The following is a 15,848-nucleotide window of genomic DNA, read 5'->3' on the forward strand; positions in this document are numbered from 1 at the left end:
CACATATATTTTCAGTTTGAGTGTGATGGCTGTTGGAGACATGTTTATTTCATGAAATGTAAAGAAACACTTTTATAAACAATGGCAACACTGCCATGACTCTCTGAGCCTTGCTATTGGAAAACCACATCAGTGTTTGGTTGTTGGCTGTAATAGATGCTTTCGCCTCAAACAAGTCCAATGTATTATGTTAGGTTTGTCAAATATTCACATTGAACAAATACTCTTTGATTTTAGAGAGAAAGTGTGTTGGTTTAGTTATGTAGTGGTAAAAAATAGGGGGGGGGGGGGTAAACTCTGATAAAAAAAAAAAGTAACACTCCTTATACTTTCAATTAATTTTTCTGCAAAAGGTGGGTAAACTGTAGAGCAAAAAAATGTACCAAATAACGTGGCACATCGCTTTAATTGATCCTAATTGTCTGTAGGAAAGGTGAGTGTGACAAAATAGTTCTTTAATGCCTTTCATGATTCACTGATGGCGAAACTCATTTGCCCAAGTCATTCGTTAACAGCATTCCTACAATACAGACATCAGAAATGAACAAAAGGCAGTACTTTATTGGTGGCATTGTTTCAATCACAGTAATAGATATGTGATCAATAGAGATCAGAGATGACTGAACCGAGGATGCATAACAGTACAACAGGAGGTGAGAGAGAGATGGAGAACGGGAGAGAAACAGAGAGAGATGGAGAACGGGAGAGAAACAGAGAGAGATGGAGAACGGGAGAGAAACAGAGAGAGATGGAGAACGGGAGAGAAACAGAGAGAGATGGAGAACGGGAGAGAAACAGAGAGAGATGGAGAAACAGAGAGAGATGGAGAGAGATGGAGAACGGGAGAGAAACAGAGAGAGATGGAGAACGGGAGAGAAACAGAGAGAGATGGAGAACGGGAGAGAAACAGAGAGAGATGGAGAACGGAAGAGAAACAGAGAGAGATGGAGAACGGAAGAGAAACAGAGAGAGATGGAGAACGGGAGAGAAACAGAGAGAGATGGAGAACGGGAGAGAAACAGAGAGAGATGGAGAACGGGAGAGAAACAGAGAGATGGAGAACGGGAGAGAAACAGAGTACAATAGAGAGAGAGATTGAGGGCACAAAGTGAAAGGATATGTGATTAGGACCTGTAGTTTTTCTTGGCTGTATATGTCAGTTCCTGCTAAGCTGCCAGAGGATCAGAACCACACTTCACTTCTCTACTTCTCATAGTTCTGCTGTTACCGTGAGAACCACACTTCTCTACTTCTCATAGTTCTGCTGTTACCGTGAGAACCACACTTCTCTACTTCTCATAGTTCTGCTGTTACCGTGAGAACCACACTTCTCTACTTCTCATAGTTCCGCTGTTACTGTGAGAACCACACTTCTCTACTTCTCATAGTTCCACTGTTACCGTGAGAACCACACTTCTCTACTTCTCATAGTTCCGCTGTTACCGTGAGAACCACACTTCTCTACTTCTCATAGTTCTGCTGTTACCGTGAGAACCACACTTCTCTACTTCTCATAGTTCCGCTGTTACCGTGAGAACCACACTTCTCTACTTCTCATAGTTCCGCTGTTACCGTGAGAACCACACTTCTCTACTTCTCATAGTTCTGCTGTTACCGTGAGAACCACACTTCTCAGCTTCTCATAGTTCCGCTGTTACCATGAGAACCACACTTCTCTACTTCTCATAGTTCCGCTGTTACCGTGAGAACCACACTTCTCTACTTCTCATAGTTCCGCTGTTACCGTGAGAACCACACTTCTCTACTTCTCATAGTTCCGCTGTTACCGTGAGAACCACACTTCTCTACTTCTCATAGTTCCGTTGTTACCGTGAGAACCACACTTCACTCCACTACTCATAGTTCTGCTGTTACCGTGGGTACAGAGGTGAGTGTCACGTGACTTCATAGCACGTGAGGGAACTGGACGGTTGATACAATGCCTGTTAAACACAACATTGGCACTATGGACATTCCCATTGAACTGGTTTCAAACATGAAGCAAAGAACAATATTTTCTCAACGTTGCCTGTATGTTGACTGAATGATTTTTGAGGGGCATCGCAGGATTCTCCTTGCAATTATCACATTGGTGACCACTGATTTATCAGACAGCAGGTTGGACTGCACACACTATGAGGCACAGGTGTGTGTGTGTGTGAATATAGTTGACTGTTTGTGTGTGTGTGTGTGTGTGTGTGTGTGTGTATACAGTCAGTCTCTTTGTCCACTCTATATTGAGTTGGTACCCTGAGGTTAGGGTAGGGGCCAGGTGTGGAGGCCAGGCTGGAGCCTGGGGCTCAGGTAGTGGTCTGTACCCGCTGGTGGAGAGCCTCAGCCTTGGTCCGCAGGCTACGAAACTCCTCCTGGATGGAATCAGTCAGGGCCTTCCTCATCTCCATCTGTGTGATGGAGTAGAACCAACAATTTGATCATATTACTCCAGTGCTAGCCTCTCTACACTGGCTTCCTGTTAAGGCAAGGGCTGATTTCAAGGTTTACCTGCTAACCTACAAAGCATTACATGGGCTTGCTCCTACCTATCTTTCCGATTTGGTCCTGCCGTACATACCTACACGTACGCTACGGTCACAAGACGCAGGCCTCCTTACTGTCCCTAGAATTTCTAAGCAAACAGCTGGAGGTAGGGCTTTCTCCTATAGAGCTCCATTTTTATGGAATGGTCTGCCTACCCATGTGAGAGACGCAGACTCAGTCTCAACCTTTAAGTCTTTACTGAAGACTCATCTCTTCAGGGTAGTCTCTCTAATATGGTCATTCATTTGGCAGGAGGTTAGGAAGTGCAGCTCAGTTTCCACCTCATTTTGTGGTCAGTGTTGCACATAGCCTGTCTTCTCTTGAGAGCCAGGTCTGCCTACGGCGGCCTTTCTCAATAGCAAGGCTCTGCTCACTGAGTCTGTACATAGTCAAAGCTTTCCTTAAGTTTGGGTCAGTCACAGTGGTCATGTATTCTGCCACTGTGTACTCTCTGTTTAGGACCAAATAGCATTCTAGTTTGCTCAGTTTTTTTGTTAATTCTTTCCAATGTGTCTAGTAATTATCTTTTTGTTTTCGAATGATTTGGTTGGGTCTAATTGTGTTGCTGGCTGAGGGGAATCTCTCTGTAGGTGAGGGCTTTACTAATGAAGGTTTGGGAATCACTTCCTTTTAGTTAGTTTTAGAATTTAACGTTTATTTTCTGGATTTTGCTAATTAGCAGGTATCGTACTAATAATACTCTGCATGCATTTGTGGTTTTGTGTTGTACACTGAGGATGTTTTTGCATTTATTATGGATCCCCATTAGTTCCTGCCAAGGCAGCAGCTACTCTTCCTGGGGTTTATTATGGATCCCCATTAGTTCCTGTCAAGGCAGCAGCTACTCTTCCTGGGGTTTATTATGGATCCCCATTAGTTCCTGCCAAGGCAGCAGCTACTCTTCCTGGGGTTTATTATGGATCCCCATTAGTTCCTGTCAAGGCAGCAGCTACTCTTCCTGGGGTTTATTATGGATCCCCATTAGTTCCCTGCCAAGGCAGCAGCTACTCTTCCTGGGGTTTATTATGGATCCCCATTAGTTCCTGCCAAGGCAGCAGCTACTCTTCCTGGGGTTTATTATGGATCCCCATTAGTTCCTGCCAAGGCAGCAGCTACTCTTCCTGGGGTTTATTATGGATCCCCATTAGTTCCTGCCAAGGCAGCAGCTACTCTTCCTGGGGTTTATTATGGATCCCCATTAGTTCCTGCCAAGGCAGCAGCTACTCTTCCTGGGGTTTATTATGGATCCCCATTAGTTCCTGCCAAGGCAGCAGCTACTCTTCCTGGGGTTTATTATGGATCCCCATTAGTTCCTGCCAAGGCAGCAGCTACTCTTCCTGGGGTTTATTATGGATCCCCATTAGTTCCTGCCAAGGCAGCAGCTACTCTTCCTGGGGTTTATTATGGATCCCCATTAGTTCCTGCCAAGGCAGCAGCTACTCTTCCTGGGGTTTATTATGGATCCCCATTAGTTCCTGCCAAAGCAGCAGCTACTCTTCCTGGGGTCCAGCAACATTAAGGCAGTTATACAATTTTAAAAACATTACAATACATTCATTACATAATTCACAACACATTGTGTGCCCTCAAGCCCCTACCACATATCTAGAGCACAAAATCCGTGTGTACGTGTGTATGTTATTGTGACTATGTTTGTATTACTTCACAGTCCCCGCTGTTCCATAAGGTGTATTTTTATCTGTTTAAATGGTGAGTGGACTCCACACCTCACAACCATAAACGGCAATGGGTTCTATAACTGATTCAGGTATTTTTAGCCAGATCCTAATTAGCATGTTGAATTTTATGTTCCTTTTGATGGCATAGAAAGCCCTTCTTGCCTTGTCTCTCAGATCGTTCACAGCTTTGTGGAAGTTACCTGTGGCGCTGATGTTTAGGCCGAGGTATGTCATTTTTTTGTGTGCTCAAACGGAGGGGCGCGCCCCTTAGGGCTTTAAACTTACTCACGGGGCAGCAGGTAGTTAGAGCGTTGGGTCAGTAACCAGCAGGTAGCCTAGTGGTTAGAGCGTTGGGTCAGTAACCAGCAGGTAGCCTAGTGGTTAGAGCGTTGGGCCAGTAACCAGCAGGTAGCCTAGTGGTTAGAGCGTTGGGTCAGTAACCAGCAGGTAGCCTAGTGGTTAGAGCGTTGGGTCAGTAACCAGCAGGTAGCCTAGTGGTTAGAGCGTTGGGCCAGTAACCAGCAGGTAGCCTAGTGGTTAGAGCGTTGGGTCAGTAACCAGCAGGTAGCCTAGTGGTTAGAGCGTTGGGTCAGTAACCAGCAGGTAGCATAGTGGTTAGAGCGTTGGACTAGTAACCAGCAGGTAGCCTAGTGGTTAGAGTGTTGGGCCAGTAACCAGCAGGTATCCTAGTGGTTAGAGCGTTGGGTCAGTAACCAGCAGGTAGCCTAGTGGTTAGAGCGTTGGGCCAGTAACCAGCAGGTAGCCTAGTGGTTAGAGCGTTGGGCCAGTAACCAGCAGGTAGTCTAGTGGTTAGAGCGTTGGACTAGTAACCAGCAGGTAGTCTAGTGGTTAGAGCGTTGGACTAGTAACCAGCAGGTAGCCTAGTGGTTAGAGGAGGCAGGTAGCCTAGTGGTTAGAGTGTTGGACTAGTAACCAGCAGGTAGTCTAGTGGTTAGAGCGTTGGACTAGTAACCAGCAGGTAGCCTAGTGGTTAGAGCGTTGGACTAGTAACCAGCAGGTAGTCTAGTGGTTAGAGCGTTGGACTAGTAACCAGCAAGTAGCCTAGTGGTTAGAGCGTTGGGCCAGTAACCAGCAGGTAGCCTAGTGGTTAGAGCGTTGGGCCAGTAACCAGCAGGTAGCCTAGTGGTTAGAGACGGATAGCCTAGTGGTTAGAGACGGGTAGCCTAGTGGTTAGAGACGGGTAGCCTAGTGGTTAGAGACGGGTAGCCTAGTGGTTAGAGACGGGTAGCCTAGTGGTTAGAGACAGGTAGCCTAGTGGTTAGAGGCAGGTAGCCTTGGTGGTTAGAGGAGGCAGGTAGCCTAGTGGTCAGAGGAGGCAGGTAGCCTAGTGGTTAGAGGAGGCAGGTAGCCTAGTGGTTAGAGGAGGCAGGTAGCCTAGTGGTTAGAGGAGGCAGGTAGCCTAGTGGTTAGAGGAGGCAGGTAGCCTAGTGGTTAGAGGAGGCAGGTAGCCTGGTGGTTAGAGCGTTGGACTAGTAACCAGCAGGTAGCCTAGTGGTTAGAGCGTTGGGCCAGTAACCAGCAGGTAGCCTAGTGGTTAGAGCGTTGGATGAGTAACCAGCAGGTAGCCTAGTGGTTAGAGCGTTGGGCCAGTAACCAGCAGGTAGCCTAGTGGTTAGAGCATTGGGCCAGTAACCAGCAGGTAGCCTAGTGGTTAGAGCATTGGGCCAGTTACCAGCAGGTAGCCTAGTGGTTAGAGCATTGGGCCAGTAACCAGCAGGTAGCCTAGTGGTTAGAGCATTGGGCCAGTAACCAGCAGGTAGCCTAGTGGTTAGAGCATTGGGCCAGTAACCAGCAGGTAGCCTAGTGGTTAGAGCGTTGGGCCAGTAACCAGCAGGTAGCCTAGTGGTTAGAGCGTTGGGCCAGTAACCAGCAGGTAGCCTAGTGGTTGGAGCGTTGGGTCAGTAACCAGCAGGTAGCCTAGTGGTTAGAGCGTTGGGTCAGTAACCAGCAGGTAGCATAGTGGTTAGAGCGTTGGACTAGTAACCAGCAGGTAGCCTAGTGGTTAGAGTGTTGGGCCAGTAACCAGCAGGTAGCCTAGTGGTTAGAGCGTTGGGTCAGTAACCAGCAGGTAGCCTAGTGGTTAGAGCGTTGGGCCAGTAACCAGCAGGTAGCCTAGTGGTTAGAGCGTTGGGCCAGTAACCAGCAGGTAGTCTAGTGGTTAGAGCGTTGGACTAGTAACCAGCAGGTAGTCTAGTGGTTAGAGCGTTGGACTAGTAACCAGCAGGTAGCCTAGTGGTTAGAGGAGGCAGGTAGCCTAGTGGTTAGAGTGTTGGACTAGTAACCAGCAGGTAGTCTAGTGGTTAGAGCGTTGGACTAGTAACCAGCAGGTAGCCTAGTGGTTAGAGCGTTGGACTAGTAACCAGCAGGTAGTCTAGTGGTTAGAGCGTTGGACTAGTAACCAGCAGGTAGCCTAGTGGTTAGAGCGTTGGGCCAGTAACCAGCAGGTAGCCTAGTGGTTAGAGCGTTGGGCCAGTAACCAGCAGGTAGCCTAGTGGTTAGAGACGGATAGCCTAGTGGTTAGAGACGGGTAGCCTAGTGGTTAGAGACGGGTAGCCTAGTGGTTAGAGACGGGTAGCCTAGTGGTTAGAGACGGGTAGCCTAGTGGTTAGAGACAGGTAGCCTAGTGGTTAGAGGAGGCAGGTAGCCTAGTGGTTAGAGGAGGCAGGTAGCCTTGGTGGTTAGAGGAGGCAGGTAGCCTAGTGGTCAGAGGAGGCAGGTAGCCTAGTGGTTAGAGGAGGCAGGTAGCCTAGTGGTTAGAGGAGGCAGGTAGCCTAGTGGTTAGAGGAGGCAGGTAGCCTAGTGGTTAGAGGAGGCAGGTAGCCTAGTGGTTAGAGGAGGCAGGTAGCCTGGTGGTTAGAGCGTTGGACTAGTAACCAGCAGGTAGCCTAGTGGTTAGAGCGTTGGGCCAGTAACCAGCAGGTAGCCTAGTGGTTAGAGCGTTGGATGAGTAACCAGCAGGTAGCCTAGTGGTTAGAGCGTTGGGCCAGTAACCAGCAGGTAGCCTAGTGGTTAGAGCATTGGGCCAGTAACCAGCAGGTAGCCTAGTGGTTAGAGCATTGGGCCAGTTACCAGCAGGTAGCCTAGTGGTTAGAGCATTGGGCCAGTAACCAGCAGGTAGCCTAGTGGTTAGAGCATTGGGCCAGTAACCGAAAGGTTGCTGGATCGAATCCCAGAGCTGACAAGGTAAAGATCTGTCGTTCTGCCCCTGAACAAGGCAGTTAACCCACTGTTCCCCGGTAGGCCGTCATTGTAAATAAGAATTTGTTCTTAACTGACTTGCCTAATTAAATAAAGGTTACATTTAAACTCACTCTTTAAAGTTGTAATAGTAGAATCCACAAGGTGACATTTCTAATATGGGTAGTACATCATCAGGTCATCTTGTCATGTCAGTCAGACCTTAAAGATATTTATAACTTCTCAGAAACATCCGGATCAACTAGCCCATGCCAGCTACCATTTTTATATTTAGTTTATTTTAGCCTATAGATAATGTTGTAATTTTTTGTCACTCAAATATCACATGAATACACATTAAACATGGCAAAATGTATATAATTGCAAGAAAATGTACTTTAAAACTGCTAAATGTTCTTCGCACCCCATGACAAAATGTGTAGAATTGCAGGAAATAAGCTTTAAACGTGTAAAATTCTCTCCACCGGTCAGAGGGGTGTGAACAGTTAGTCATGAACAGTGCTTGTGCCCATAGAAATAAATGTGGTGCGACAGCCCAATGCTGGAACGAGGGCCCAGAGTGAAAACCCCCGCTCTAGGACAACAGTGTCTAGATATAATTTGTATTTGTGGTCCTGGCAACTGGACCTTTTTTGGAACACCGTCTTACTGAGATTTACTGACAGGGCCCAGGTCTGACAGGGCCCAGGTCTGTCAGGGCCCAGGTCTGACAGGGCCCAGGTCTGGCAGGGCCCAGGTCTGACAGGGCCCAGGTCTGGCAGGGCCCAGGTCTGACAGGGCCCAGGTCTGGCAGGGCCCAGGTCTGGCAGGGCCCAGGTCTGACAGGGCCCAGGTCTGACAGGGCCCAGGTCTGTCAGGGCCCAGGTCTGACAGGGCCCAGGTCTGGCAGGGCCCAGGTCTGACAGGGTCCAGGTCTGTCAGGGCTCAGGTCTGGCAGGGCCCAGGTCTGACAGAATCTGTGCAGAATATCTAGGTGCTGCTGTAGGCCCTCCTTGGTTGGGGACAGAAGCACCAGATCATCAGAAAACAGTAGACATTTGATTTCTGAGTCCGGTAGGTTAAGTCTGGGTGCTGTAGACTGTTTTAGTGCCCTTGCCAATTCTTTGATCGTTTTTTAAAACTTTTTATTTTTATTATATTTAACCTTTATTTAATTAGGCAAGTCAGTTAAGAACAAATTCTTACTTACAATGATAGTTAAACGGACTTCCTGTGTCACCGCACGGCCATGTAAAATAATAATAATAAAAAATAAAAATGTGTTTTTTGCCAATTTTAACCACACACTTGTTGTTTGTGTACATGGATTGTTTGTGTACATTTTGTCGTATCCCCCCCAACACCACTTTCCATCTATTTGTATAGCAGACCCTCAGGCCAAATTCAGCCAAAGGCTTTTTTGAAATCAACAAAGCATGAGAATACTGCCTTTGTTTGGTTTGTTAAATTAGGATGTACAGGGTGAATACGTGGTCTGTCGTAAGGTATTTCATTTTTTTTAAATTTAACGAGGCAAGTCATTTAAGAACAAATTCTTATTTACAATGACGGCCTACCAGGGAACAGTGGGTTAACTGCCTTGTTCAGGGGCAGAACGACAGATTTTTACCTTGTCAGCTCGGGGATTGGAACTTGCAACCTTTCGGTTACTAGTCCAACGCTCTAACCACTAGGCTACCTGCCGCCCATTTTGGTAAAAAGCCAATTTGACATTTGCTCAGGACATTGTTTTCACTGAGGAAATGTAGGCGTCTGCTGTTAACGAAGAGGATTTTCCCAAGGTTGCTGTTGACTCATATCCCACGGTAGTTATTGGGGTAGAATGTCTGCACTTTTGTGGATTGGGGTGATCAGTCCTTGGTTCCAAATATTGGGGAAGATGCCAGAGCTGACTATCATTAAACATCACATTCGATTTGCGTTCTGGGGGGGGCAAAGCTAGTATTCACACTGCTTGACTTTTTCCACATTGTTGTGTTCCAGGTTGAATTTAAAATGGATGACACTGGCACTGGCTTACACACAATACTCCATAATGTCAAAGTGGAATTTTGAGTCAGTAAGTATTCAACCCCTTTGTTATGGCAAAACCTAAATAAGTTCAGGAGTAAAAATGTACTTAACAAGTCACATAATAAGTGTCATGGATTTACTCTGTGTGTGTAATAACAGTATTTAACCCTCTAGAGTCGATTGACGCACCGTCAAAATCCTCATCAAAATGTGTCAGTTTAATCTAGAGACATAGTTTGTTTTTTTGCATTGGATGAATCCACGCACTTCCTCATCTGCGGTGAAAGGTGACATAGTTAGAGACGATGGCTGTAGTGTCCGAACGGTTTGCTCTACGACGACTCATCTGAAGGTAACCGGCTATAAAAAAATAAAATGGAAGTATGAAGGTAGTTTTGTGTCAACTCAAATAATGGGGTTAAATATGTGTAGATTTTACTTCAGAATCTTTGAATGTATTATTTACTGTCCTTTTCACCATTTATGAATGTGTTATTCAATGTAGTAATATTAAATGCCAAAATTAAATATTTTATCAAATCATTGTTATTTTTTTTTTTATACCTAAAGGTGTCGTAACATTTTAAATCAAATGGCTAAATGATCCATAGTATGACCGTCTTAAAACAATTCCATGTCAGTTTAGCACCACCCCTCCCCCAACGTCTTAGACTCTATAAAGAATTAACAGGATTTTTTTAACGACTACCTCATCCCACACATACAATTATCTGTAAGGTCCCTTAGTCGAGCACAGATTCGAGCAGAAAGATCAGGGAGGTTTTCCAATGCCTCGCAAAGAAGGGCACCTATTGGTAGATGGGTAAAAATGTAAAAAGCAGACAGAATATCCCTTTGAGCATGTTGAAGTTATTAATTAGGCCCAGTCACTACAAAGATACAGGCGCCCTTCCTAACTCAGTTGCCGGAGAGGAAGGAAACCACTCAGGGATTTCACCATGAGGCCAATGGTGACTTAAAAACAGTTACAGAGTTTAATGGCTGTGATAGGAGAAAACTGAGGATGGATCAACAACATTGTAGTTACTCCACAATACTAACCTAATTAACAGAGTGAACATTTCTTTAGATTTTTTATTTAACTAGGCAAGTCAGTTAAGAACAAATTCTTATTTACAATGACGGCCTACCAAAAAGCAAAAGGCCTGCGGGGACGGGGGCTGGAATTAAAAATAAATTAAATAAAAATATACGACAAAACACACATCACGACAAGAGAGACACAACAACACTACATAAAGAGAGACAACACTACATAAAGAGAGACAACACTACATAAAGAGAGACACCACAGCACTACATAAAGAGAGACACCACTACATAAAGAGAGACACCACAACACTACATAAAGAGAGACAACACTACACTACATAAAGAGAGACAACACTACATAAAGAGAGACAACACTACATAAAGAGAGACACCACTACATAAAGAGAGACACCACTACACTACATAAAGAGAGACACCACTACATAAAGAGAGACAACACTACATAAAGAGAGACAACACAACACTACATAAAGAGAGACAACACTACATAAAGAGAGACACCACTACACTACATAAAGAGAGAGACACCACAACACTACATAAAGAGAGACACCACACTACATAAAGAGAGACAACACTACACTACATAAAGAGAGACAACACTACACTACATAAAGAGAGACAACACTACATAAAGAGAGACACCACTACACTACATAAAGAGAGAGACACCACAACACTACATAAAGAGAGACACCACACTACATAAAGAGAGACAACACTACACTACATAAAGAGAGACAACACTACATAGAGACACCACAACACTACATAAAGACACCACAACACTACATAGAGACACCACAACACTACATAAAGAGAGACAACACTACACTACATAAAGAGAGACAACACTACATAAAGAGAGACACCACAACACTACATAAAGAGAGACACCACACTACATAAAGAGAGACACCACACTACATAAAGAGACACAACACTACACTACATAAAGAGAGAGACAACACAACACTACATAAAGAGAGACAACACTACACTACATAAAGAGAGACAACACAACACTACATAAAGAGAGACACCACACTACATAAAGAGAGACACCACTACATAAAGAGAGACAACACAACACTACATAAAGAGAGAGACCACTACATAAAGAGAGACAACACTACATAAAGAGAGACAACACAACACTACATAAAGAGAGAGACAACACAACACTACATATAGAGAGACACCACAACACTACATAAAGAGAGACAACACAACACTACATAAAGAGAGACACCACAACACTACATATAGAGAGACACCACACTACATAAAGAGAGACAACACTACACTACATAGAGTGAGACAACACAACACTACATAAAGAGAGACACCACACTACATAAAGAGAGACACCACAACACTACATAAAGAGAGACAACACAACACTACATAAAGAGAGACACCACAACACTACATAAAGAGAGACAACACAACACTACATAAAGAGAGACACCACAACACTACATATAGAGAGACACCACAACACTACATGAAGAGAGACACCACTACACTACATAAAGAGAGACAACACTACACTACATAAAGAGAGACACCACAACACTACATAAAGAGAGACAACACTACATAAGGAGAGAGACACCACAACACTACATAAAGAGAGACAACACTACATAAAGAGAGACAACACTACATAAAGAGAGAGACACCACAACACTACATAAAGAGAGACAACACTACACTACATAAAGAGAGAGACAACACAACACTACATAAAGAGAGACACCACAACACTACATATAGAGAGACACCACAACACTACATGAAGAGAGACACCACTACACTACATAAAGAGAGACAACACTACATAAAGAGAGAGACACCACAACACTACATAAAGAGAGACCTAAGACAACAACACAGCATGGCAGCAACACATGACAACACAGCATGGCAGCAACACATGACAACACAGCATGGTAGCAACACAACATGACAACAACGTGGTAGCAACACATGACAACACAGCATGGTAGCAACACAACATGACAACACAGCATGGTAGCAACACAACATGGCAGCAGCACAAAACAGCACAAAACATGGTACACATTTTATTGGGCACAATAGCAGCCACAACTGTCAGTAAGACTCTTTGAATGAAGAGATGGAGATAAAACTGTCCAGTTTGAGTGTTTGTTGAAGCTCGTTCCAGTCGTTAGCTGCAGCGAACTGAAAAGAGGAGCGACCCAGGGATGTGTGTGCTTTGGGGACCTTTAACAGAATGTGACTGGCAGAATGGATGTTGTATGTGGAGGATGAGGGTTGCAGTAGGTATCTCAGATAGGGGGGAGTGAGGCCTAAGAGGGTTTTCTGAATAAGCATCAACCAGTGGGTCTTGCGACGTGTATATAAAGATTACCAGTTTACAGAGGAGTATAGAGTGCAGTGATGTGTCCTATAAGGAGCAATACTCGGGCCCAGAGTCAAATATTTGCATATTATTAGTAGATTTGGATAGAAAACACTCTGAAGTATCTAAAACTGTTTGAATGGTGTCTGTGAGTATAACAGAACTCATATGGCAGGCAAAAACCTGAGAAGAATCCAACCAGGAAGTGGGAAATCTGAGAATTGTAGTTCTTCTTTTCATCCTTATCAAAACTACAGTGTCTGTGGGGTCACGTTGCACTTCCTAGGGCTTCCATTGGCTGTCAACTGCCTTTAGAAAGTTATTTCATCCTTCTCCTGTTACTGGGCAGAGAATAGTAGCTCAGTCAATGAGTGGACTGCCTGAGGACCTAGGGCTTGGTGATGCGCGATCCCGCGAGCGCACCGTTCCTTCTTTTTCTCCTGGAATGAATACGCTATTGACCAGTTGGAATATTATCGACGTTTTATGCTAAAAAGACCCTAAGGATTGATTGTAAACAACGTTTGACATGTTTCTACGACTGGTAATGGAACTATTTGACTTTTCGTCTCTGGTACTGCGCTCGCGCGTTATGCCTTTGGATAGTGCTCTGAACGCACGAGTTTTGTTGATGCCAGAACTTGGCGGGTGTCTGTATAGCTGCTTGCTTCGATGGCTGAGCTATGTACTCAGAATATTGAACAATGTGCTTTCTCCGTAAAGTTATTTTGAAATCTGACAAAGCGGTTGCGTCAAGGAGTAGTGTATCTATAATTCTTTCAATAACTGTTGTAAATTTTTATCAACGTTTATGATGAGTATTTTTGTAAATTGATGTGCACATTCACCGGAGGTTTTGGTGGGAATACATTTTTTTGAACATCACGCGCCAATGTAAAATGCTGTTTTTACATATAAATATGAACTTTATCGAGCAAAACATACATGTATTGTATAACATGAAGTCCTATAGGTGCCATCTGATGAAGATCATCAAAGGTTAGTAAATATTTTAGCTGTACTTTTGGTTTTTGTGATGCATGTCCTTGCTTGGAAAATGGCTGTGTGGATTTTCTTGTGAAGTTTATGTCCTAACATAATCTAATTTTATGCTTTCGCCGTAAAGCCTTTTTGAAATCGGACAATGTTGTTAGATTAACGAGAGTCTTATCTTTAAAATGGTGTAAAATAGTTGATTGTTTTAGAAAATGAAATTGAGATTTTTGCTGTTTTGTATTTCGCGCCATGCTATTTCACTGGCTGTTGAATAGTGTGTCCCGCAGGTGGGACAGTCACGTCCCACCGAACCCATAGAGGTTAAGGGTAGAGAAAGCTTGTTGGATACTAAGAAAGCTTTGTTTTAGAGCGTTTAACACACAATCCGGGGAGGGACCAGCTGAGTATAAGACTGTATCATCTGCATATAAATGGATGAGAGCGCTTCCTACTGCCTGGGCTGTTGTTGTTGATGTAAATTGAGAAGAGCGTGGGGCCTAGGATCGAGCCTTGGGGTACTCCCTTGGTGACAGGCAGTGGCTGAGACAGCAGATTTTCTGACTTTATACACTGCACTCTTTGAGAGAGGTAGTTAGCAAACCAGGCCAAAAACCCCTCAGAGACACCAATACTCCTTAGCCGGCCCACAAGAATGGAATGGTCTACAGTATCAAAAGCTTTGGCCAAGTCAATAGCAGCACAATATTGCTTAGAATCAAGGGCGATGGTGACATCATTGAGGACCTTTAAGGTTGCAGTGACACATCCATAACCTGAGCGGAAACCTGATTGCAGACCAGAGAGAATACCATAGACATCAAGAAAGCCAGTCAGTAGATTATTGACACGTTCTTCCAACACTTTTGATTAACAGGGCAAAATAGAAATAGGTATATAACAGTTAGGATCAGCTTGATCTCCCCCTTTAAATAAAGGATGAACCGTGGCTGCCTTCCAAGCAATGGGAACCTCCCCAGAGAGGAGAGACAGGTTAAACAGGTCAGAGATAGGGCTTGGCGATGATAGGGGCAGTAACCTTAAAGAAGAAAGGGTATAAACCATCTGACCCAGATTGTTTTTTTTGGGGTCTAGTTAATCCTACCCCAGTGTGTACTGTCTATAGTCCTACCCCAGTGTGTACTGTCTACAGTCCTACCCCAGTGTGTACTGTCTATAGTCCTACCCCAGTGTGTACTGTCTATAGTCCTACCCCAGTGTGTACTGCCTATAGTCCTACCCCAGTGTGTACTGCCTATAGTCCTACCCCAGTGTGTACTGCCTACAGTCCTACCCCAGTGTGTACTGTCTATAGTCCTACCCCAGTGTGTACTGTCTATAGTCCTACCCTAGTGTGTACTGTCTATAGTCCTACCCCAGTGTGTACTGCCTATAGTCCTACCCCAGTGTGTACTGCCTATAGTCCTACCCCAGTGTGTACTGCCTACAGTCCTACCCCAGTGTGTACTGCCTACAGTCCTACCCCAGTGTGTACTGTCTATAGTCCTACCCCAGTGTGTACTGTCTATAGTCCTACCCCAGTGTGTACTGCCTACAGTCCTACCCCAGTGTGTACTGTCTATAGTCCTACCCCAGTGTGTACTGCCTATAGTCCTACCCCAGTGTGTACTGTCTATAGTCCTACCCCAGTGTGTACTGCCTATAGTCCTACCCCAGTGTGTACTGTCTATAGTCCTACCCCAGTGTGTACTGCCTACAGTCCTACCCCAGTGTGTACTGCCTATAGTCCTACCCCAGTGTGAACTGCCTATAGTCCTACCCCAGTGTGTACTGCCTACAGTCCTACCCCAGTGTGTACTGTCTACAGTCCTACCCCAGTGTGTACTGCCTATAGTCCTACCCCAGTGTGTACTGCCTACAGTCCTACCCCAGTGTGTACTGTCTATAGTCCTACCCCAGTGTGTACTGTCTATAGTCCTACC

At 44.8% G+C, this 15,848-nt stretch overlaps 1 protein-coding gene across 1 annotated transcript in view; it reads right to left on the minus strand.

Moving 5' to 3' along the window:
* Window positions 1–2,181: 2,181 nt before the first annotated feature.
* tafazzin (tafazzin, phospholipid-lysophospholipid transacylase) overlaps window positions 2,182–15,848 on the minus strand; it is a 118,776-nt gene continuing 105,109 nt past the window's right edge. The window contains exon 11 of the mRNA XM_045696586.2: window positions 2,182–2,402. Coding sequence (XP_045552542.2) covers window positions 2,301–2,402 — 102 coding nt within the window. The 3' untranslated portion in view covers window positions 2,182–2,300. The remainder of the gene's footprint in view (window positions 2,403–15,848) is intronic.

Source organism: Salmo salar, chromosome 15 (genome assembly GCF_965601325.2).
Source record: "Salmo salar chromosome 15, fSalSal1, whole genome shotgun sequence".
NCBI classification, from domain to species: domain Eukaryota; kingdom Metazoa; phylum Chordata; class Actinopteri; order Salmoniformes; family Salmonidae; genus Salmo; species Salmo salar.